This window comes from Podarcis raffonei, chromosome 1 (genome assembly GCF_027172205.1).
Source record: "Podarcis raffonei isolate rPodRaf1 chromosome 1, rPodRaf1.pri, whole genome shotgun sequence".
Taxonomy (NCBI): Eukaryota; Metazoa; Chordata; class Lepidosauria; order Squamata; family Lacertidae; genus Podarcis; species Podarcis raffonei.
In genome coordinates, this window is record NC_070602.1 from 58,198,758 (window position 1) to 58,221,381 (window position 22,624).

Sequence of the window (22,624 nt, forward strand, 5' to 3'; positions counted from 1 at the left end):
GCTGTAATCAGATGATAAGCTTATTTCATGCCTGAGCATGACTAAGCAGACTGGACATGGCCTGTGTCATAAGAGGAAATGAGGACGTTTTGAACATGTGGAAGATGGAAACCCACAAATGTGTATGTTACCTTGGTATGTTCTCGTCCACTGTTGCACAGCCATACAGGAACACGATAATCCCCACAATGGAAGCTGGAATAAGCATTTGTGTATAAACGCCAAGCCAGGCAAAATACAGTCCAATCTTTTCACCAAAGTACTTTCTGAAATACATTGAAGGGGAAACATTGTGCAATGTTTACTATTTCTTAAATTGTACCATGCTTAAGCTTATGAATCACACAGCAGGGTTGACTTTGAAGGAGAAAATAAGCCCTGTTGATTAGTTGGAACGCATTTCCCCTTGGAGGATTCTTGTCTGCTTGGAACAGATCCAGGACTGGAGGCACCAAGTAAGTCATCCATTCCTGCTTATCAGGCAGCTTTGCTGATCTGTTTCTATAGCTATCTTGGTCACCACAGGCTTGGCGAGGATCTCCTCACACTGGCTCAGTTCAGACACAACGATAAACCATGGTTTATTGTTATGAGGACAATAAGGCATGTCGTCTTTCCTCCCTGCCCCAAGTGCAAGGCAAGGGGATTGGGAGGCTCAGCTTCCACTTAGTGGCAAACCACAGTACACCGTTTCCTTTAAGCCAGGCATGGCCAAACTTGGCCCTCCAGATGTTTTGGGACTACAACTCCCATCATCCCTAGCTAACAGGACCAGTAGTCAGCGATGATGGGAATTGTAGTCCCAAAACATCTGGAGGGCCAAGTTTGGCCATGCCTGCTTTAAGTAAAGCATAGTTTGAAAAATCCAGACACCATAGCAAACTGTGGTTTGCCATTAAGTAGAAACAATAGCCTTCAATTTCCTTCCCTCACACATGTCTGAAATGAGCTTTCCTTTTAGTACACAGACTCTCCTGTTCCAAAAGCAATAAATGAAACCCAGATTCTAAGTGTAGAGTCTTAATTTAACAAAGTCTTCCTTTATTTTGTGCAGATGAATGTGATAAATGGAGCTGCACAATATATTGAAGTGTCTGGCCAAAAGCTGAAAAAAAATGAAGTAGGAGGTTAGAGAGAAAAATATATTCCCTTGCTGATTCTTCAAGTGAAGCTTTCATTAAGTCAAAGTATATTGCTAATGGATACTGTTCCATTCAGCCTTTTGTAGTAAGGCGGTGTCACTAGAATTTGGTGGTGGTAGCAGAGCATTCAGGTTTTTCCCAAGCTGCATCTCCCTGGGAATTGCTGAAAAGGGTGGAGTTGCAAAATAGTACCTGCTACCTGCCTTGTTACCTTTGGGGCCTTGCTATACATTGTGTTAAAAATGTGATTAGCAGTTTTGTCATTTTTAAAAAAATAAAATGAAATACTAGGAATGTGGGAAGGGGGGGAGTATCAGTTTGGCATCAATTTGTGGAAGTTTAGGCCACTCCTCCCCAGCCATGATCCCATTTTCTCCACTCCTATTGTTGGACGCAGCATGGTGTAGTGGTTTGATTGTTGGATTTGGACCTGGAGGGCCAGAGTTCAAATCCCCACACAATTATGAAGCTCACTGGGTAACTATGGACCAGTCTCTATCTCTTGGTCTAATCTATGCCACAGAGTTGTTGTGAGGATAAAATCTGAGTGTGGGGAAATAACCATGCATGTTCCTGGAGAAAAGGAAGGCTATAAATTGAATTAAAACAAAATAAGCATGATCTTAAGTTTGTGGAAGGATCACAGTACAGTAATGGAGAACATTATTGCATGCAGAAACTTCAGTCCCAGGCATCTCCAGGTAAAAAGGTAAAGGACCCCTGGACGGTTAAGTCCAGTCAAAGGTGACTATGGGGTTGTGGTGCTCATCTCGCTTTCAGGGTGAGCGAGCCAGTGTTTCTCCACAGACAGCCTTCCGGGTCATGTGGCCAGCATGACTAAACCGCTTCTGGCTCAATGGAACACAGTGACAGAAAACAGAGTGCATGGAAACGCCATTTACCTTCCCACCGCAGCGGCACCTACTTGCACAGGTGTGCTTTCGAACTGGTAGGTCGGCAGGAGCTGGGACAGAGCAACAGGAGCTTACTCCGTCATGGGGATTTGAACCACCAACCTTCAAATTGGCACGCCCAAGAAGCTCAGTGGTTTAGACCACAGCGCCACCTGCATTTAGAACCACTCTTGGTTGTCAAACTGAATACAGAGAGAGGATGAACATATGACCTGGGCAGTTTGACTTTTCTCTTGAGCCTCAAGCTGTAAACAAACATTTGGAGGAAAGGGGCAAGGCAATATTTTAGGTTTAATGAGGGACCACATTCTCCTTACCTCACTAGGTCAATTGGTTGGTACTTATAAAAGACTCCATAACTTGCCCATTCCTCACACAGGAGCTGTAAAAGAAATTTAAAATTAAAACTAAAACTAAAACTGCAAGCAAGCAGTTCCTTCCTTGCTTCCACTACAGAGTTCACATTGTCCTCTGGTGTCACCATCTTGTGGGTTTATGTTCTTTAATCCACCAATACATATAATTTGCATTAAGTATTGAACCTGAGTTTGATGGTTTGGCTCACTGACAGCTTCTTGTATTAATCTACAAGAGAACTAACAGACAGATATAAAGGTGCTGAGGGTGGAGGGCGGGAGGCAAGAGCGGCCTTGATGTATGATTTGTAGCAATGCACATACTAGAAAGGCTCTTAATAGATCTGGAGGATGTTTGTTCTTTGAGTTATTAGTGTGGGTTAAGACGAAAGAACCTGGCTTATAGTCTCTGAACTAATATTATGCACTATATGAAAGATGCACACTGAACCTAAGAGTAGGACAAAATGATCTTCCTTTATTATTCTTACCACGATGTTAGCCAAATCAAATAAAGACCACTATTAGTATAAACCCATAAAATTAGAGAAAACTGAGCTGGCCATTTTCTTTCTTTCTTTCTTTCTTTCTTTCTTTCTTTCTTTCTTTCTTTCTTCTCTTTTAAAAGATTGATTAGTCTTGTCACTGTGTAATGACAGGGAGAAAAATAACAATATTTGTGCTTGGTGCGTTATTGTTGATTGCTGCAATTCTGCCCCACCCTCAATTTTGTTCAACACCCCTTTAAATGATGGCTATTGATTTTGATTTGTGCAAGTTTGTTGGATTACAGCCAGTGAGTTTTAATATTCCACAGAGGTATGCATTTCGCTACCAAACACTACCTCCCTGAATTTACATCCAACCTCCTCAGGACACAGGGATAAGTCTGGAGGTCAGTTGGGCCAAAGCTATGACAGTAGAATGTGCAAACACAACCCTATCATGTTGCAAGAGAGGTGAGACTCTGGAGATCTCGCCACTGCAGCATTTATGAAAATCAGAGAACCATCATGAATTTGTTATGCTTGGCATGCAGTTAATCTCAATTCTTAAATTAAACTTCTGAAATAACCAAATTCTCCAAATGTCAAGGAAAATGTTTCAGTTACTTTTGTGTGTTTGTAACACTTTTTTCATTTAGGACTTTTGGACTGACCACTTGATTCATAGTTCATAATTGAAGGTTTTATATTGCAATCTGCAGAGTGAAAAATTGCAGCTGAATGAGGAGGCAGTGAGGCCTCCTTGCTCAGTAGTGTGGGAAAATGGCCTGAATGGAAGAGATGTTCCACCACATCTGTCTATGCAAGCGGACACTTAGCGGAGCACTGCTTTTCTTCCCAATTGCTGGGTGGCAGATAAAGGAGTTGCATTTGGTATAGGAAACCTTATGCAGGCTTATTGGAAGTAGCAATGCTGACTTGGACACATCAGAGCAAGTTCCTGACTATACCTTTTACAACGTGGAGCAACAGTACATTTTAATCTCTGTTCTTAAATCAAAGTGCACCGAGGGTGAATACCAACACGGATATTTAAGGTCACAGAGTTCGTCTGGATTTACACCACTGTGGGTATGTGCAAAATCTCATAAGGGCCGACAACAGCAAAGAGCGTTAATAAACAGATGCAAATGTGTCTAGCGCTTGACGCTACATCTAATTAAACTCTCAATTATTTATTATGGAATCACAAAATGGATTAAAAATGTTGGGAAGCCAACATTTTCCACCTTTTGAGATGCTCTTCAATTACTGGGGGAGGCCACTATGTTCTGGCCTTCAGCTTAAAAGAGGCTTTGAACCCTTACTGGAGCCAAGTAATAACAAAGATACCAGGGATCTTCTCAAGACTGAGATTTCCTCTGAGCGGAATGATCTAATCTGAAGCTCAGTTATGTAAATCGCTGCTCATCCATCAGCATTTTTTAAAAAAATAAACCATACCCCAAATTTAGCCAAAGTTTTGATTCCTAAAATGCTTTGCATGTTCACTCATGCTGTTTGGAAGGCACTACCATATTCCTCTCATGTTATGTGCTCTTAAACAGCTGCGTGGCAAGCCTCTTTGGCTGCATTCACACATAACATTAAACCAAAGACAACACAAGCTTGGCAGTAAAAATACAACAATGGTAAATTAAATAGCTAAAAATGTGGTGTCCTTTCAGGGCACCCAGAATCAGCTGCCTAAGGCAACAGCATCATTCCACAGAGAGGCCAGTGCCGTTAAAGCAGGAAGAGTATGTGCCTGTTAAATTCGGCATGTTTCTCTTTTAAATACTTGAGAGAATATGGTGATCATCTGTTTCTTAATATTTTAAAGGCACAGATTCTACATTTCTGCACATGTGTGCCCTTCACATTTAACCAGAAGTATGAATATGTGGCACACAGGTGACTCAAACCTGAGGATAAAATTGAGCATGTGAAGCGACCTTCTGTGGTAAGGATAGTTCACTCTGTGTATTATTAAAGAAACTCTCTTTGCTGCCGTTTCGTTTCATGTGTCGGCAATGAGCCCAGGCACCGAAAATAGGCCAGAGGATGCAGGCCTAAGCCCTACCGGAAAAAGAAGTGAAGATGGCATTGGGAAGAGGCATGCATCAAATCCTTGGCCAGGTAGTACATTCTTCTCTCTGACTGAATGTCCAGATAGCACAAAGTGACAACTGGCATGCTCAGATAATAGCATCTCCTTCATGAGAATCCCTCTGCTATTTATGCAGGGAAGAGAAAGTGTCAATGGAACAGAGGAATCACAACAATACCTTCCTCTGTCTGAAGGAGCAGCAGTTCAGTTATATTTAGCTTTCAGATGAATAACGCAGCAGTTAGCAATGAGAAATTGCTTATTTTGTAAAAATGTCCCCTACATAAATGGAATTCTGAAATTAGCAAGAACCACCCTACAACTGCAACTGGAAAATTATACGGCATGTGCCCTTAAAGGGGTAACATTTCCTATGACATTTGGGACAATTGGCAGGGCTTGCTCAAGCGATTTTGCAACGTTAGATGGAGTAAGATTTTGTCATTTGTTCTCACCCCAACCCTTTGAGTATCATCATGTTCAATGCCTGAATAGCAAAAGACCACACTTTTAAAATAGATTGTTAGCAATCTAGTACAACTATGTTTTTTCATTACATTACTCAAGGTAGCACATGCCACTCAAATACTGAATGTCTGGTATTATTAGACACATGTACTTGCTCAAGTTATTGAAAGTTACAATTGGTGGAATGTGAAGTGTACACATTGCTTTCTGGCTTCCTTTCGGCTAACAAACAAGAGCAGAGGAAACAACCAACACCAACAAAAAGGTTACTCAGGAATGGGGAACAGGTCAGCAATGGTATCTGTCTCAGAATCAGAGTTTCATGGGAACTAAGAACCTTGTTTTCAGCCTGATATCCTAAGGATATTTATTCTGATATCTCACTCATTTCTCTTTACATTTGAAAGGCTGTTAACCTTATTGCGAAATAATTTTAACGAGACTTGCTTGCAATAAAATCTGCACAAAAATTGCAGCTCTAACAGTCTGCTTAGAAAAGGCTGTGGTGTCTCTCACACACGCAGAAACCATCTGCCACAATGTCCCTGCTGCTGCAACATTCCCACCCTGGCTCTGTGATTCTGGAATATGCTTCCAGAATACTGTTCTCTCTCATTTGCTACCCCAACCAAGCAATCAGTTAGGTGGGTTGGCTGGGCCCGAAACTTGATATGTATCCATATGATCCATACTTCAAGAGGTGACCCATAAAGCTGACACTCTGAGAGGTGAGTCCTCAAGTACCAACTTACTTTTCTGTCATTGTGCTCAACGTGTTCACCTTCATAATCCCCCTTTTTAAAAAGAAAAGAAAAGAGATATTATGCAACAAATCAAAAATGACATGTGTTCTTTTTTTCTTGTACACATGCAAGACCAGTAATTATGACAGAGAAAAACACGACTTCCGAATTAGCAAATCATGTCCTAGGCAAGCCTTTGCTAATCTCATGTCATCCATTTTTTTCAGCGAAAAGGGAGCTGTTCAAAACATCTAGAGGACACCAGGTTGGCAAGGGCTAAGGCCCTCCCTTTGCAGACTGGGCAACTGTTCTAGGGGGAATAACATTTTTATTCATCTATTTTAAAAAGTATATCCCACTTTTCACCATGTAGGTCTCAAAGCGGCTTACTACAATAAAAACATGCACAATTAAAAACATGAATCAAATCTCCAAAATTTAAAACCTCTAAAATTGAGAAACTCAAAAAAGAAGGGGAAAAAAGACGTAAAACATCTGAGAAGCATTCAGGTGCAAAGGGCTCCTGAAAGAACACAATATTGACCAGGCAACTAAACTAAAGAGGGATGGTGCCTATCTGACTTCTTGTGGGAGGGGGTTTCATAGAACTGAACCCACAACACTGAAGGCATGTTCCCTTGTTGGCTTCTAGCCCACAGGGAACCACTAATAGTACGCCCACCACGACCTCAGTGATGGATCTGGGGTGCTCAGGGTAAAGTGGTCCTTAAGGTATTCAAGGATTTGCACTCTAGTACCAGAGCCTCTTAACCTGGCCCAGTGGCAGACAGGAGGCTAGTGCAGCAGTGTCATGTGTTGGCAGTAGTCTGTTCCCATTACCAGTGTAGCAGCAGCTTTCTGCATTGGCTGAAATTTCTAGACCAGACCGAAGGGCAGCCCCACATAGAGCACTGCAATTATCCTGTCTTGAGATTACCAATGCCTGAGCTACAGTGGTCAGGTTATCCCTATCCAGGAACGGGTATCCCTATCCAGGAATGTCTGTTGTTTGAGCCTGAGTTTTCCCACTGCATGCTGGAAGTGATTCACAAGAACAAGACGACTAAAGAATGCACCCTTTTAAGAGCATTTCATTCCTTCATCTTTTAAAGTCACCTAATGACAGGTGCAACACAGCAATGCTGGAGATCACCACCTTAGTTTCTGTAGACAGGAGTGTCTACATTGTCAGTTGACACATGCATGAAAGTAAGCTGCTGCTTATGAGACCTCCTCCTACAGTAACTCCACAGAGTGTCTAAGCTGCCACAGGTTTCTCTGGCTTGGTTTGAAAAAGCCATGAAAGAGCAGTCACAAGGTGAACTGGTACAGGAAAAGGGGGGCAGTAGCAATATAAGGTGATTCTTTTTTGAGTGCAGAAAGGAATGAAAGACTAGGACCAGAGGCAGATTTCCACATTAATAATAAAAAATATTTATACCCAATGCTTTGAAATGCATTCCTTTTTAATATAAAGCTGGACAACCTAAAGTAGGGATCCAGGTATAGCCCCAGGATCACTGAGAAGCAGGTCTCAGTCTTCTTCTATTATTTCGACTTTGGTGTTAATATTTAAACTGTTTAAACATATTTCTGGGTAAACACATCACATTCACACATAATAAACACATGTTGTGGTTGTTATTGTTATTATTACCATCATCATCATCATCATCAAGCACCCAAAGTACTTAATTATATTGTGAAATATGAGTATACAATCTGCAGCCTTTAGATAGTTGATAACAATGCAGCAACAGGGTGGCCACTCCCAGATGTAAATATGATTTAATATGTAGCCTATGTTTCAAGTCATATATAAGCAATCCACCTTTACAACAGAAACTGCCCATTGAGAGCATGTGTTGCATTTATTAGGAGTATGTCAAGGAGATTTAGATCAGGAAACCAGCTACATGGTGCCACGGATATAAATATGTATCAGCAATCCCAGTGTCCTTGGCAGAAGAAGGTCAAAAGCATGGTTATTTGCTGAGCAGGTCATTTGCTGAGTCATTTTTACGGCTCTGATTCATATACAGCTAAAGAAAGTTATTATTTGTGTTACAACACCCGTAAAAAGTTGGCCTGAAGAAATTGCTAAAATGTAATATGCAAGCAGAGCGGTAGGATGCTGGGCTCATGAACGGCTGAAGATGTTTAGGATAGTGTCATTCATACCTAACATGTTAAGGATTCTTGGTATCAGCTTCTAGAAACATAAAATATATTCCAAGACCACTTACATCATGCAAGGGATATGCAGCACTGTAAACGCCATTGGCAAGCAGACTGGTGATCCCTGGAAAAACAACAGAGGATATCTATTTATGCTTCCAAGTCTGAATTCCCTCACATAAACCCACTTTTCAGTTCTGGAGATTTCTCTCTCAGAACATCAGCAATTTTGTTAGAGAATGAATCTGAACCCATTAATTTGCCTTCACAGCTTTTTGAATGTATAGATTATTAAACATGATTTGTTTTAAGAAACGGAAAGCCGTGGAGAATCAGAGGAAGTCATACGCTGCGGAGTCAAGAGTTTAGTCATTGCAATAAATTACACAACCTGAAGCTTCAAGTTGGATTTGAAAAGCAAGCCCATAGGTTTGGAAGTAGCAAAAGGCGAGGTTATCAGAAAGAGGAGAGTTCAGCTGGGCTGACCACCAGGGGTGTCAATAATAGCCATCCCTCCCACTCTCTTACATACACATCCACAGAAAAGAGTTTTAAAAATCAGATTTAAGCTTGATTAGAGAAGCTGTTTGGAAAGCCTTTGGAAAGACCTTGGTATTATACTTACCATATTTACCACATTTTCGTCTTTTATTTAAAAGGGTAGTTTCCTTCTTTCTTCCCTCTCCTTGCCCTGTTTACACATTTGTCTATTAGTTGTATGATTGAGCAGTTACAATGTTTGTGCGATGGGGACTCAGAGGGATGTATATTATTTCTTCAGGGGAATCATCTTTAAAATTTGAAATTGAATAAGAGAGTATATATCAGGCGCTCCTGTAAGTATAGCTGGGATTTTGCAATGGGTGAAGAATGCGCTTAGAAATTTTAGCTTGCCACAGAATTCCAGCAACTGCTTACTTACAGACTCTTGGAGACTGCAGTATTTGATTGCTGGATGTGTTTTTCATTACAGCTGCTGGCATTAATATAGCTGCTTCCAAATACGGGATACCTGACAGACTTTGAAAGGGTCATGTTACCTCAGAAAACATGCATGCTGATTCTGATACCCTATCTACAATGGCTTGGATCTAGTCAGCAAAACCAATATTAAAAAGCAATATGAAAACAGCAGTGTGGATGATAACAAGGCATTGGACAGGAATACGAAAACATACAGTGTGATGTATTCTGTGAGGGGAAATATTTTCAGTTTCGCACCCCTAGGTTCATTAAGTCCATTTTTTACTCTCAGAGTTATTTCACTGATAGGATACTTTACAACAAGAAGATATACTAATGCCACAGTCTACAAAAGTTATTTGTTGCCTCTTGCAACAAACATTTCATCCAATTCTGCATTGCTACTTAAACCTTCTGCAAACTATTTAGAGCATTCATGCTCAATAACATGGAACCTGGGATACCCTGAACCAATTTACTTCAAAGACTAAAGCATGGAATTCACTTGAGGGTGAATTTGTTGTATTTGTTGTACAAAGAGTAACATACACATACACATGAATTTATCATCAGTGAAACCGCAATGGAAGTCAATTTCTTTGGCTAAGCAAGTCTTTTGCTATTGTTTGTTTAGAGTACTTAAAAGAGTGAAGGTGTAGGTGAATGCCTGACCCTAAGAAAAATTATAATCAAGTTTTATTGCCTAAGCACTGCTGGCACATTGTTATGTTTATGGCTGTAGATGGCAAATGAAGGGCTGAGTCTATTAAATGCCAAAGACCATCTGTGCAGTTGTTACTAAAAGCTCCCAGTTCATCAGAAGCTTCGATCATGCTCTGAAGAAGAAAGAAAATGCCAACACTGCTCATTTGTCTAGCATCATTAATTATTTGCACAATGGCTCCCTGCCCCTCCCAGCGCCCACAGGAAACAAATCAGAAAGTGTTTCTGTTAAGCATTAAAGGCTTGGGAACAACAAGCCCACACCTTGACAAAAGATTTGACAAAATGTCAATGGATGACCTACTCAAGTGGCAGACTTAGGCTAGTTTTATTAGAGTGGAAAATCTATTGCTGCAACCCCACAAGAAATCACTTCATTTAAGTGATTTTTCCTGGTTCGACAAGCCCCCACCCTACACTGACGCTGCTAGTCAATCCATTCAAATGAGGATCACATAGGAATATAGGAAGCTGCCTTATACTGAATCAGACCATTGGTCAGCTACATCTACCACTGTCTATGCTGCCTGGCAGTGGCTCTCCAGGATTCTCTCCCAGCCCTAAATGGAGATGTCAGGGACTCAACATTGAATCTTCTGCATGCAAAGCTGATGTTCTACTATTAGGCTAGGGCCTTTCCTCATTGGGGGGCTCTTATGTTTCCAATGAAGGTTCCGAGGATGAAATCTGTTGAAAAGTGCTCTGGGTGTCAGTCACCTGAAAACTGAGAAATGTGGAAGTGTCTTGTCAGATTTTGGCGTTAGTGACATCTTGGAAATTCATTTCAGATTGGCTGTTGATCCTAACCAACTTCACACTTTGATATACTGTTAGGATTATATAAAATGCAGTCCCAGACGGCATTACATCACTTTACATCATTTGAAGAAAGTGCCCAACCATTATTTTTTAATCAAGCTGTGCACACTGGTGTTCCCCACCCCCATATCCACTTCTGATGGAAGGAATATATAATTTATCAGACCACTTTCTCTGTTAATGTAGTCATGCTTGTTAGGCCACTTTGTGACCACGACGACAAATTGATTTGTAAATGCTATGATCAGACACAGGTAAAGGAAATGATTTCTTGAAACCTGATTTCTCCTGAAAGAAAAAAACCACACTTCCTTTCTTAAAACAACACACAAGCTTTTAAGCAAGGGTTGATTCCATGAATATTCCTGGTTGGTTACAAAATCAACCAGTTTGATTACTGTTGTTGTATAAAGCATACCACCAATGCATCAAACTCTACAGTTTCCTCTAACACAGTGCCAAGACTCAGGCATATGTCTGTATATTCCAATACAGGCTGTAAGGTATTTCCTCCAACAAGTTTCTCAATAACATACCACTGAAGGAAGAACCTCCATAAAAAACCCCCCACATTACAGTGCCTTAAAGGCACAGCAGAAGCCACTCAACTTGCATTCTGATTTGATTTGTACTTTGTAAGTTGCCTTGATAGGGCTTTTAAAAGCAAAAAAAGCAGAGCATAAATTATTTTATGAAATAAATAAAATACTTAACAAACAAATAAAGAAGTGTATAAGACTGCTATGGGAAATGTTGATCAAATGGCCCAGTTTAAGCCAGGGATTGATAAATAATCAAAGCTTAGTCTTCCATTATTCGAAAGTTGTTTAATCAGTCTTTGTGCCAATATTTGCACATGCATAGCAGTAATCCGGTTTCCCATACTTGTTTTTAACACCCTGTGGGTGAATGGCTTGCCAGAATAGAAATTACAATAAATTTCAAAGGTTAGCTTTGATTAGAGTAGCGCAGTGAGAGATGCACACAAAGATTAAGAGCCTAAACACACTTACTAGGGAGTAAGTCATATTAAACACAGTAGGACTTACTTCCAAGTAAACATGCATAGGACTGTACTGCACATGTCTTGTTTTGAGACCTGACAGAATTATATCCAAAGAGCATGGGAAATATGGCATGTATCCATAAAAGGTTGATGGCCTAAAAACAGAGAAATGCATAAACAATGTGAGTGTATGCAATATTTTGGTTTATCATATATGTATAGGTATATCAACTGAGTCTCTCTCCACAAAATCAGTTTAAGCAGTTCATAATCTCTGCAAGTTAAAATTTCACACAGATCACTCTCGGTTGCACGAACTATATTAGACAAGAGAATAAAAAAACTTGCAAACTCTTCAAACGTTTCAAATATTCTGGAATCTGGAAAATATGCTGATCTGCAAGCTAAATAAACTTTCTTACCCATGCTATATTTGGCTTTGGTGCATGTAGTTCTTTTCAATATTTCATAAACCTACAAGGGGAAAAAATGGTTTTATAAACACCAGGTCACCTGTAGCCCTTGGGAAATTAGCAGTAAGATTTTGATTGCATACAGATCAAATATAAGCACTGGCACGTTTAAGTTCTTGACACCATCATCAAATATTAAGAATTTGCAATTATTTCAGCACACAGGAATTAGTAGCTTTGTACAGTATGGGTAGAATTCAATCAGGTGAGCATTCCTTCTCCTTTCCCTGCTGGCTGCCCCAAATCTTTTCTAGGGGATCTCCCAACCCTCTGAACCAGATTTGCTGAAGGTGCAGGATGCAAGGAGGGGTGGGAGTAGAGGAGAGAGAGGGAGGGAAGTCTTGCTATGCAAGCAGAGATCCTTGCACTAATGGGGCATAGTAGGTTAATACCTCCCCATGTCTCTTGCTTTGAATGCCATTACTGACTCTTCGGTTGCTCTTTCCCCCCTCCCCCCAAGGTTGATAACCATACCTTCTCATATGTGTACATTCTGCTCCATGAGTTAAAAATCACTGCAAATGTCCACTTTTGGGTCACCACCCTATAAACTATAGCCATTGCCATGAATGCCAGATAGTTACCATACATATATTGTATTATTTCTATCGTATTACTCCTATTATTCAGGAGTTTCCTGAACAACAACAACAACGGTTCACTCGCAACTGCCATCTGCCCAATTGAGTTGGATGATTCATCCATGTTTGTGGTTCCTTGACTTCCAAGGTGCAGGTTCAAGCCAATTAAAACATTCCAAAACAATAGGCTCTTTTCCCACTCTAATGAGCCCCAAAGCGGTGTACTTACCTTCAAGTCTAGGTATACATTTGGAATTATGCTGAAGTCATTCTTTCTGTTTTGCTAAGCACTGTTTTGTTTAAACACGTACCGTTTTAGCATTGTGGCCAAGTTTGCATTTTAGATAGATTTTTGTGTGTCAAAAATAGAAGTCATATAATTAGTGGATTGCAGCTGGATTATCACGCCATGGAAACAAACAATAAAGAACTATACTTACTAACTATTCTTCCTTTGCAAAAAAGAAAAAGAAAAAGAAAACCGCGAAGGATAGTATTTCTGGCAGAATTGATACTTAAAGAGTTTTGTAAAATGAAAACTAAAAAAGGGTTATTTATATTTTATAAATGTTAACATTTTAAAATACAGATATAGAGAAAACAGCAGTAAGTGGATTTTGCTATTTATGGTGTTGATTGTAAGATATATACATATCTTGTCTTTTATATTTATTTGAAGCTTGGTATAAAATCAAGAGACTTGTTTTCAGCTCCAATCTTAAGTAGTTTCTGCATTCATTTGCTCTTTTATTTAAGCCTTAAATTTTAAAGGGAGTTGTATGCTGCCCTTCAAAATACAATATTTGCAAGGTGGAAAATCTAGAAAGAAATAGTTTTACATTATACAGAATTAATAAATTCTGACAAGCATCTCACCAGAGGATTGCTCTTAAAAGATGCTCTACATATTAGCAACTTCTGTTCAGTTATTTAAAACAAAATTAGGGCTAATGGCTTGTATCTAAGTCTAGTCCTACACAGAGTAGACCCATGGAGATTAATGGAACCTATTGATGGAGGGTCATGAATTCCAATGGTTTTAGTCGGAGTAGGAGTAGCATATATTACCCACGTCCCCAATTAAAGTGGCAATAGATAAACATTGTTAACTTTACTTTTCTCTTTGCAAATAACAGAAAGGAAAGAAGGCAGCATGAGAAAGGCTAGTTAAGTCTATATGGGAGAAAAGGACCAGTACTAGATTACTGAAGGAGCCACAGGAAGTGAAAGATGACATCAGCATACGAAAAATGTTGACATTATGAGCAGGATATATGAGAGTGTTGGATTATTGAGGACTGATTAAGGAAAGGAGGGAGATGGAAGGGCTCCATAGAGGAAGTATTTAAAAAGCCTTTGTACAAACCCTTTCATCCCATAACATCTGACAAGACAAGAGGACCAACCACAAACTGGATGCTATTCATTAGTGACTCATTAAAGGGCATGGGAGTGCCCCTTGAGTTTACAAAAAAAAAAGTCCCACTTACTGAGCAAATAACAGAAAACCTGGTGTACATGATCAAGCTGATCCACTAAAAATTGCCACAGCAACAGCAAGTTTAAAGGTGCTGAAAATCAGCAGATTGATATTTTTTACTCCAATTTCAAAACGTATTTCTTTCCAGTTTTCCAAAAGTGGCTGATGCATTTTATTCAGGCTTGCTGGGGCATGTGGTCCTTCAATGGTTTGGTGAACTTCTGAGCAGCCGTTTTCTTATTTCATTCAAGTCTATAACAACTTCTGGTACAATAAGGTGATGCATAGATGCATAGATCAATTTTTGAAGTTAATTTTTTTGGCCAGGAATACAATGACTGTGGAGGGAACCATATCGCAGATGCTATGTGCAATGTCTATTCTAATATAACATGGGCACATTTGGAAACGAGAAACTCCCGTGGGCACGACACAAATTCAGATGGGGAGGATGCAGTGATTGGGGACCAACAAAAATGTCTCATATTCTCTTGATCCTGCATGTTTTATCTCCATCAAGAACCTCAGATTCTAAGGTAATTCTAAATGCCTTGCAAGATGCCTGCTAGTGGAAATCTTAACATAATAAAGAATGAAAGCTTTTCTCCTGATCATGAGCACCTCCAAATCCATTGCAAATCATTGCTGATCATGGGTCATGTCTGTTAAGGCATCAGCCTTAGCTTCTAGCTTCCTTGATTTGTGGAGCCAACATGTGTTGGCCTTAACTCATGACTTTCAACCAGCAGAGTTTTTTTAAAAAAATAAATCACTGAACCGTTATTCCTCTCTCATACAGCTTCTTCACTATGCTAATAGTCCAGTCAAGAGTAGACAAGAGCAGCTGGAAATTGGAGCATTCTCTTGTTTCTGAGAAATGGGGAAGACAACAAAGGACCCTTCTTCCATGTTTAAGTTTGCTATGGAACGTCACCCATCACCACTGCAAAATCAAGTCCTGGGAGGTAAGAAAATATTCCCCTCAGTTGTCAGATGAGGAGCTGAGAAAGACTTTTAAATGAGAAAACTAAATGAATGTTTCTGAACTGTCTGTCACGCAGTGCTAGGGATGGGAGTGACTAAGTATTGACCTATTTAGTTAATATTATAAGAGAGCTTAGAAATGAATGCTGGATGACAACTTTAGGGAAGAAGGAAAACAAGTGACTAAAAAGGGGGAGGGCTGGACAATTGCTGTCCCCTGCTGAAGAGAATGTCTTTACATAACCACATAAAAAATTATACGCTTCAGTTACAGTTATGTATTGTTTATTGATAAATGCAAAAGGAAGCACAGAAAATGTTCTCTCTTTCCCACGGATTCTTTCTATGGTTGTCTTTCCACTTGATGAGAGTAAACACGTTCTGGAAAGAAAGGCATGGTTCTACTCATCCTCAGCCCTTATTTGTCAGCAGTGCATAACTAGGCCTGGGTATGGGTGATGTCTTCCTATTTCAATGGATCAGTGGCTCACAGCTGATTTTAATGGATCAGTGGTTCACATGGTTGTCCAGTGTTCACTGAATTTTTCTGATTTCAAATTCAAAAAGAGAGCTGCTGTCTGGGGCCACTCTGGAACATGTGTTTGTGGTGGGGAATCTCTTTGTTGTGAATATGCCCAAGAGCCAGCTCACAGGTATTCTATGTTACATTGTGTGTGTGTGTGTGGGGGGGATATTTATGAAATGTTTTAGGAGCACTTGTTGTCATTATTTTCTCTTCCTATATTTCACAGTAATTCTATACAGAGGACAGGAATTCAGTTCAGGATGACCTGGCTTGAGATTCATACAACACTGCCACTGACATTTCTGTGACATGGAGATGACTCATGTGATAGGGGGAAGTGAGCTCCACTAGCAAGAAAAAAAGAAAGCACTGTTTTAAGTTACTGTACATCTTTATTAGCATTTGAATGTTTTTAAATACCCATTTTTAAGAAGGATTTTGATTTTGCATTTTATAAACTGCTTACAGGCTTTTTTACAATCAAGTAGCACATATTTTTTGTTAAATAAATAAAATAAATAAATAAATAAATAAATAAATAAATAAATAAATAAGAAAGAAAGAAATTAACTGGGAGGAAGCTCTATTGAATTCAAGCCCTATTGGACTTTTTTCCTGAGTAGACATAGTTAGGGTTGGTTTGTAAACTAGGAATACAATATTTTTTATAACGTAAGTATTATAACATAAGTATTATATTGTAATACTTACTATGGTACTTCTGGTCTTGCTGTCAAAAAAGGAATCTCTGTCAGAGAGGTCAAATCTGTCAAAACATTGAAAGGGGGGAAAGTGATTAAATGTATAATATGGATTTCAAACAAGTCAACTTTATTTTCTGGCTGTGTGTGTCTTTCAAAGGGTTATATTGAAAGAAGAGATGGCACATCTAAATGTTGACTCTTTATTTATCTGAATTTCCCTGAAAAAGGACCAGTAGCATCTTAAATGTGTTGGAATAATAAATATCTCCTATGCATTGCTTTTTTGCTTCCAGTTCCAGATCTTTAGACAGCAGCCATTCCTCTCTAGAAATCTCAGAAGCCCCCAAATATTCTGTAGCCAAACTGAATGTGCACTCTGATGGGAAGAATAATAAACTCTGTTTCCTAGACAATGTGTAGCACTTGTTGCTGCTCTTGCAATATTAAAGTAGCTGTCTGTTGATTTCATATACTTCTATCTGTAATCTCTTTCTCCCCCCCTTCACACAAAATAAATGGTGCAATAAGCACACAATGGGTACAGTACAAGTGCGTCTCTACAAAACAAAAGGCACATTCGTTACTCTGCAGAGAATCACTATCTATCCTATAATGAGAGCTAAAATCTGCACTAATTCTCACACAGAGATCCCAAGGACACACATTTCTTATACAGTGGTATATGAATGCTTCGGGTTACAAACTCTGCTAATCCAGAAGTAGCTGCTCCTGGTTGCGAACTTTGCCCCAGAATGCGAACAGAAATCATGCGCCAGAGGCGCGCATGCAGCGAGAGACCCCACTAGCGAAAGCGCACCTCAGGATAAGAACGGTTTCAGCTTAAGAATGGATGTCCGGAACGAATTAAGTTTGTAACCAGAGGTACCACTGTACTTTTACAGTTTCCCAGCTATGAGGATGGGGTCCCTAAGACAGCAAAAGCTTCTCTCTTATCTCCTGCTTAATCTACATTTGGAGCAAACCCATACAGCCATACTTAGCATGTGATAGCCGCAGGGGAAAAGAGCTATGTCGACCACCACTCAACAATGTGGAAAGCTGGTCATCTGCAGCTTCCGGTCATACAGTTAGGATTCCTAAGCATTACTTCTTACTTCACTGCATTACCACTGGCAACCAAAGAAGCCCTTCATGTGCAGACAGTACATGATAGTTTTTTAAAGTTTTGATCACATTGAAAACTGATTTTTAGCCCTGGAGTGTGCTGATTAGCCCGAGTCACTGAAGTATGCTGTTTTATTTGCCACAGTGGGTGGTACCAATGGGGAACCTTAAAGGACACAAGAGACCTTGGTTTGTACTGCTATGTGTCAGGACAAGGATTGTTGCTTGCACAGCAGAACATTCTCCCGCTTTCCTGTCCCTTGCATCTCCTAAATCTGTTCTGGGGTTCCCCAACAGATTTGGAGGGGGAGTGCAAGGTATGTGAGGAGTCGGAGTCCCGTTGTGCAAGTAGAAATCCTTGCACTGACAGGACTTGTTAGTTGAATTACCGCCCCAACGCATTCCATCTCATGCCTGCTTCGGGCAAACACTGAGCATTTAACAGACTGGTTTTTCTCTCCCCTTGATTATACTTTGCTCCTGGCAAACATGAAGACTGAAACACAGGATGACCACTCTATTGTTTGGGCTGCTTTGGCATGCAAGTGACATAACCCAATTGTTTTTAGCTTTCGGATGAGAACAATTATAGCTATATGAGCTGTCTTTATTGATGTTGCTAACTTTGAAGAGGCACAAATATTTCTTTGTTTAAGACTATCTTAGGGAAGCTGACTAAGACAAGGCTCTTCTTCGTGTCGTACGAGATCTTGTTTATTTGGAAAAAATGATCATCTTAGTGCTAGTTGCATCTAAACACTGGCCTAGGTATTTCTATTAATATTCTCATGATTTATCTTCAAGTTGTATTCCCAGAGGCCGAGTTTGCTGAAAATGACATTAAAGATGACGAACTTTGACTTACAAGTGTTGTTTCTCCCTGGAGAAGGGGTAGGAGAGGCGTTTCACTGTCTGATGTTTGTGTTCTGCCACTTTAGGTTGGATGGGTTCCGTTATTTTTTGAATTACGGAATTGATTTTTTTCAATAGGCCATGAGGTTGATGAATTTGATATACCTGAGGACCAAACAAACAAACAATCAATCCATTATTTATTTCAAGTCATTGACAAAGGATACCAAGGCATCAAGAACAGAACATTCTTCAAAAGAAAATCAAAATCAAAATCTGTACAGTACAAGGGGCAATGAAAATTGGAAATAGGTGATAAGTGCACCCTTTGCATGCTCTCTGCCAGTGGGAGAGTCTAGTTAGTGAAGTTCTGCTCTGGGGAACTCTGAATTGAACCCTGTTAATGCTTAAAATAATAATAATATACAATAAATGATCCCCAATAAAGGATTAAGTAAATTAGAACAATTTATACAGATTGCAGAATTTTCTTTATCTCCCATCCCCCTTTTTAGCAACGAGTATACATAGCTTTAGTTACGATATAATAGTACTTCCTGCCTTGGATCATGATGCTCCCATCTATTTTGGGAAAAGAACAATCCTACTTCTATGCAGTTGGACAAGATCTGATCCTTTCAACCCTACACCTCCATAATTTAACATTCTTCAGTATAATGGTAGGCTATTGTAAAATTTAGAAACATAATTAAAACAAGTAGCATGATAAATGGGAATGGATCAGCTCCTAATCTAAAACTGAAATCCCAAAGTTTAATTTTAGTTTTACTTGCAATAAATTACTATGTACTCTCAGGCTGTCTCCTGTTCCATTAGAGACATTTCCCTGCAGAGTCTGCTTTCTGCACTTAGCATGTCATTAAATATTGATCCATTTCTCAGTTTTGCACCCTGAACAGGTACAGATACTTCCCTCAGAAGCTTCACATTCATCACATCCTCCTGTCATCCGGTGACAATGTGCTGTCACTTTCATAATGACAATTCAAAGATTCATTGGGAAGGCAGGACTAGGTCCAACCAATCCTTTCATGCTCGCCAAATGTTGGGCATAGACATGGGACTCTTCACACGCATAAATCTATATATGGAACCACGACCTTGTTGTGATGTTGCTGGTGGTGACAGGCAGCACTGGAGTGAAGGACACAGAACCCAACTTATTTGTATTTGCCCTTTCACATCAGAGCGTTGGGAGATCATACACAGAGAAAGGAACTCTTTCCCTGGGTCTTTTATATCACCCATGTGTTGCAGCTGCAATGTCCCACAGCATAGGGAGCAAGGGTGGCCTTGTCATAGACAAGAAGACAGGGGATTCAATTACACTGCTGCAGCAAGACCTCTAGCACTGATAGCGAAGAAATGTCATTCACTTTGTGACTTGGTTACAAGGCTTCCCCTCAGAGGATATTTAGAACTTCACTCCTGTTGGGATCCATGCAGTTGTGTCTAACAGAGAACAATTTCTCTATAGGTCAGCAAGGTTACCCAACAAGAGGAGTAGCAATGGCATCTAAAAGGATACACAACCATTTTAGTTTTGCAGAGCAGATGTGCGCTGTTCATGTTAGGGTTGCCACCTAACCCTATTTTGGTTTACCTGATCATGCAGACTGTTTCTTTTCTTGGGAGAAGGGTATTTTTTGTTTGTTTCTTTTCTTTTCTTAAACAAAATGCCTCAAGTATGTGCAGAGTGCTGTTCCTTGATGAAGAGAATATTCCCTTGTTGGTCCTGAGGTTGTTTGGACATGCCATGGAATCTGGCATACTGTACTTGGTTATCAGTCTGCCCGTAAAAGGCTGTGGTGGCCTCATTAGTGTTGTGAGGCAGTCAAGGAAAACATAATAAGCAGTCTCTTGACTGAGTGTGGGAGGTCAGCTCTAGAATGGGTGGATGTTAGCAATAGACTAAGGTGCAGCCGAATGAAATGCAAACCTGGGCAAGCTGCTTGGGTGCAATTCATGGGGAAATGGATATAAATGTTAATAAACAAACTGCAAAATGGTAGCAATTTCCCCATGTGCATCTCAAACCACACATTGTTATGTCACTGTGCACAGAATATGCACTCATACTCACAGCTCACAGCATTACATTATAAATTGTATAGCAAATTATATTAAGTAGAAAGCTAATTTCTCCACTTCTTGTATTTAAAGACAAAAAATTGTTCATAAGGACATGTAAATTAATCAATATTTGGAAAATAACCACACTAAACCATAAGTAACTGTTTTATGTTTCCTAGTATAAAATAATATTTAAACTAACCTTTTTTGTGGGCATCTTCAGTTTCATAAATTCTGCTTCCCGGCACAAAACATTCCAAGGTGCATGTATTTTTACAAATCCAAGCCCATGTATTTTTGTCTAAAAACATTTGGAGGGAGAGAAAGGGAAAACTTTTTATCAAATAACCTAAAACACAAATCTGCTCAATTTCACACAGGCCTGGAAGATCCCCCACCCATGAGCTATTTCCCAAAAGCTAGTTTATTTGACACGTGGATGAAACTAATGACTACATTTCGCAGAAAACAATGGAGGGATGCGAGAGAGATAACTCTGATTCACGTAAGACATAAACAAGTGAACAATCATTTAAAGGATAAGCCAATATCCCATAAAAATAGTTTGTGAGCATAGCACTGATATTAAACAGCCCAGATTTAAGATTAAATAATAAAGACATTTTGTAAAGGAAGTGGAATTGGTTCACAGTGGATAAAGTTTTCTTTACAAGGGCAGAAGATTCTAAAACTATAGTGGCCAAGAGAGGAAACACTTCAGCTATGTAATTTTTTTGGGAAGCTCTTTTGTATCTTGGGGGAAGTTGTAGAGCACCTGGTTGAATGCAGAAGGTCACAGGTTCAATTCCTGGCATCTCCCAGAGAGCTGCTGTCAGTCAGTGTAGTCAACACAGTGTTGGACAGACTGATTGTCTGAATCAGAACAAGGCTCAGTATAAGGCTCCCAATGTTCCTATCCCCTTTGGACAAGAACCAACACAGGGCTTGGGATGAATCTTTAGAACAGCTGTTGAGCCAAGACTAACCATTATTTCACATTTTCTCTTTTTAAAGGCTTGTTCTGCACCCAGCACAGTTCCTTCTGTAGCGAGTGTATATGCTGAAAGGCTCAACGACACTGCCAAGTGCTGCCTGCTGCGCAAAGCAGATCACATCAGTGCAGCTGACATGTTTAAGGCAGCAGTGCTTGATTCAAGGTCTGCTGCTGGCAATCTCTGAATGTAATTAGTCTCAAGAGGAAGGCGCAATGATACCTGTTTTTAAACAGCAATATTTGAATCTGCACATATATTACGTTTCCTGGCGTGACCAACGTATTTGTCTCATCAGCAAATAAACAACAGAAGCTTTCATGCAAGTTAGTCCACATAATTGACAAACGATGTCAAGAACATTGCAGAAAACTTCAAAGGACAGCTCTGTACAAAAAGCAATTCGAAGAATGGGTGTATACAGAGTTCCTCCCCCTACTTTTATCAGTTTTCTGTAAGAGGAATTTCAAGCCTTTCTCCAGAAGTCTGAGGTTTACAATGATGCTTTTAAAAAAATATATATCTAAAGTTTAGGTTTTATTGAATTTTATTTTAGAATAATTATATATATTTAAGGGGCTAATAAGGTAGCATATACATTTAAACTACTGTGTTCTATCCAGTGTTCCGAAGCAAAGAATTATCAATGAACACATTTCCTGCATCACTGTATCTACCAAGAAAAGCATTTTCTACTGAGTTTCTGTTTCTTCCACACTTGTTGCAGACACAAGAGTCCCACTAAAAAAAGGAAGGAGAAATCCTTGCTATATCTACTAGGTAAAGATTGAAATGGAAAGTGGCAATGCACTAAAAACACTGGATTAAAATTCATTACTCATTTACTTCACAGCAGTCCAATTCACTGAATAGCTGATAAACAGAAATGTGTTTTCTCTTTATAGT

At 39.6% G+C, this 22,624-nt stretch overlaps 1 protein-coding gene across 9 annotated transcripts in view; it reads right to left on the reverse strand.

The window, feature by feature from the left end:
• Window positions 1–22,624, reverse strand: part of ANO1 (anoctamin 1) — a 143,442-nt gene that overhangs the window by 44,094 nt on the left and 76,724 nt on the right. For 5 of the 9 annotated variants that reach the window (XM_053388728.1, XM_053388685.1, XM_053388677.1 and 2 more), the window contains exons 4-12: window positions 20,929–21,027; window positions 18,646–18,797; window positions 16,663–16,717; window positions 12,330–12,381; window positions 9,022–9,087; window positions 8,465–8,520; window positions 6,228–6,269; window positions 2,374–2,438; window positions 132–266 (exon numbers count right to left, since the gene is read on the reverse strand). In XM_053388728.1, the coding sequence (XP_053244703.1) occupies window positions 132–266; window positions 2,374–2,438; window positions 6,228–6,269; window positions 8,465–8,520; window positions 9,022–9,087; window positions 12,330–12,381; window positions 16,663–16,717; window positions 18,646–18,797; window positions 20,929–21,027 (722 nt within the window). The remainder of the gene's footprint in view (window positions 1–131; window positions 267–2,373; window positions 2,439–6,227; window positions 6,270–8,464; window positions 8,521–9,021; window positions 9,088–12,329; window positions 12,382–16,662; window positions 16,718–18,645; window positions 18,798–20,928; window positions 21,028–22,624) is intronic. The other 4 variants (XM_053388692.1, XM_053388700.1, XM_053388745.1 and 1 more) reach the window with 1 other exon arrangement.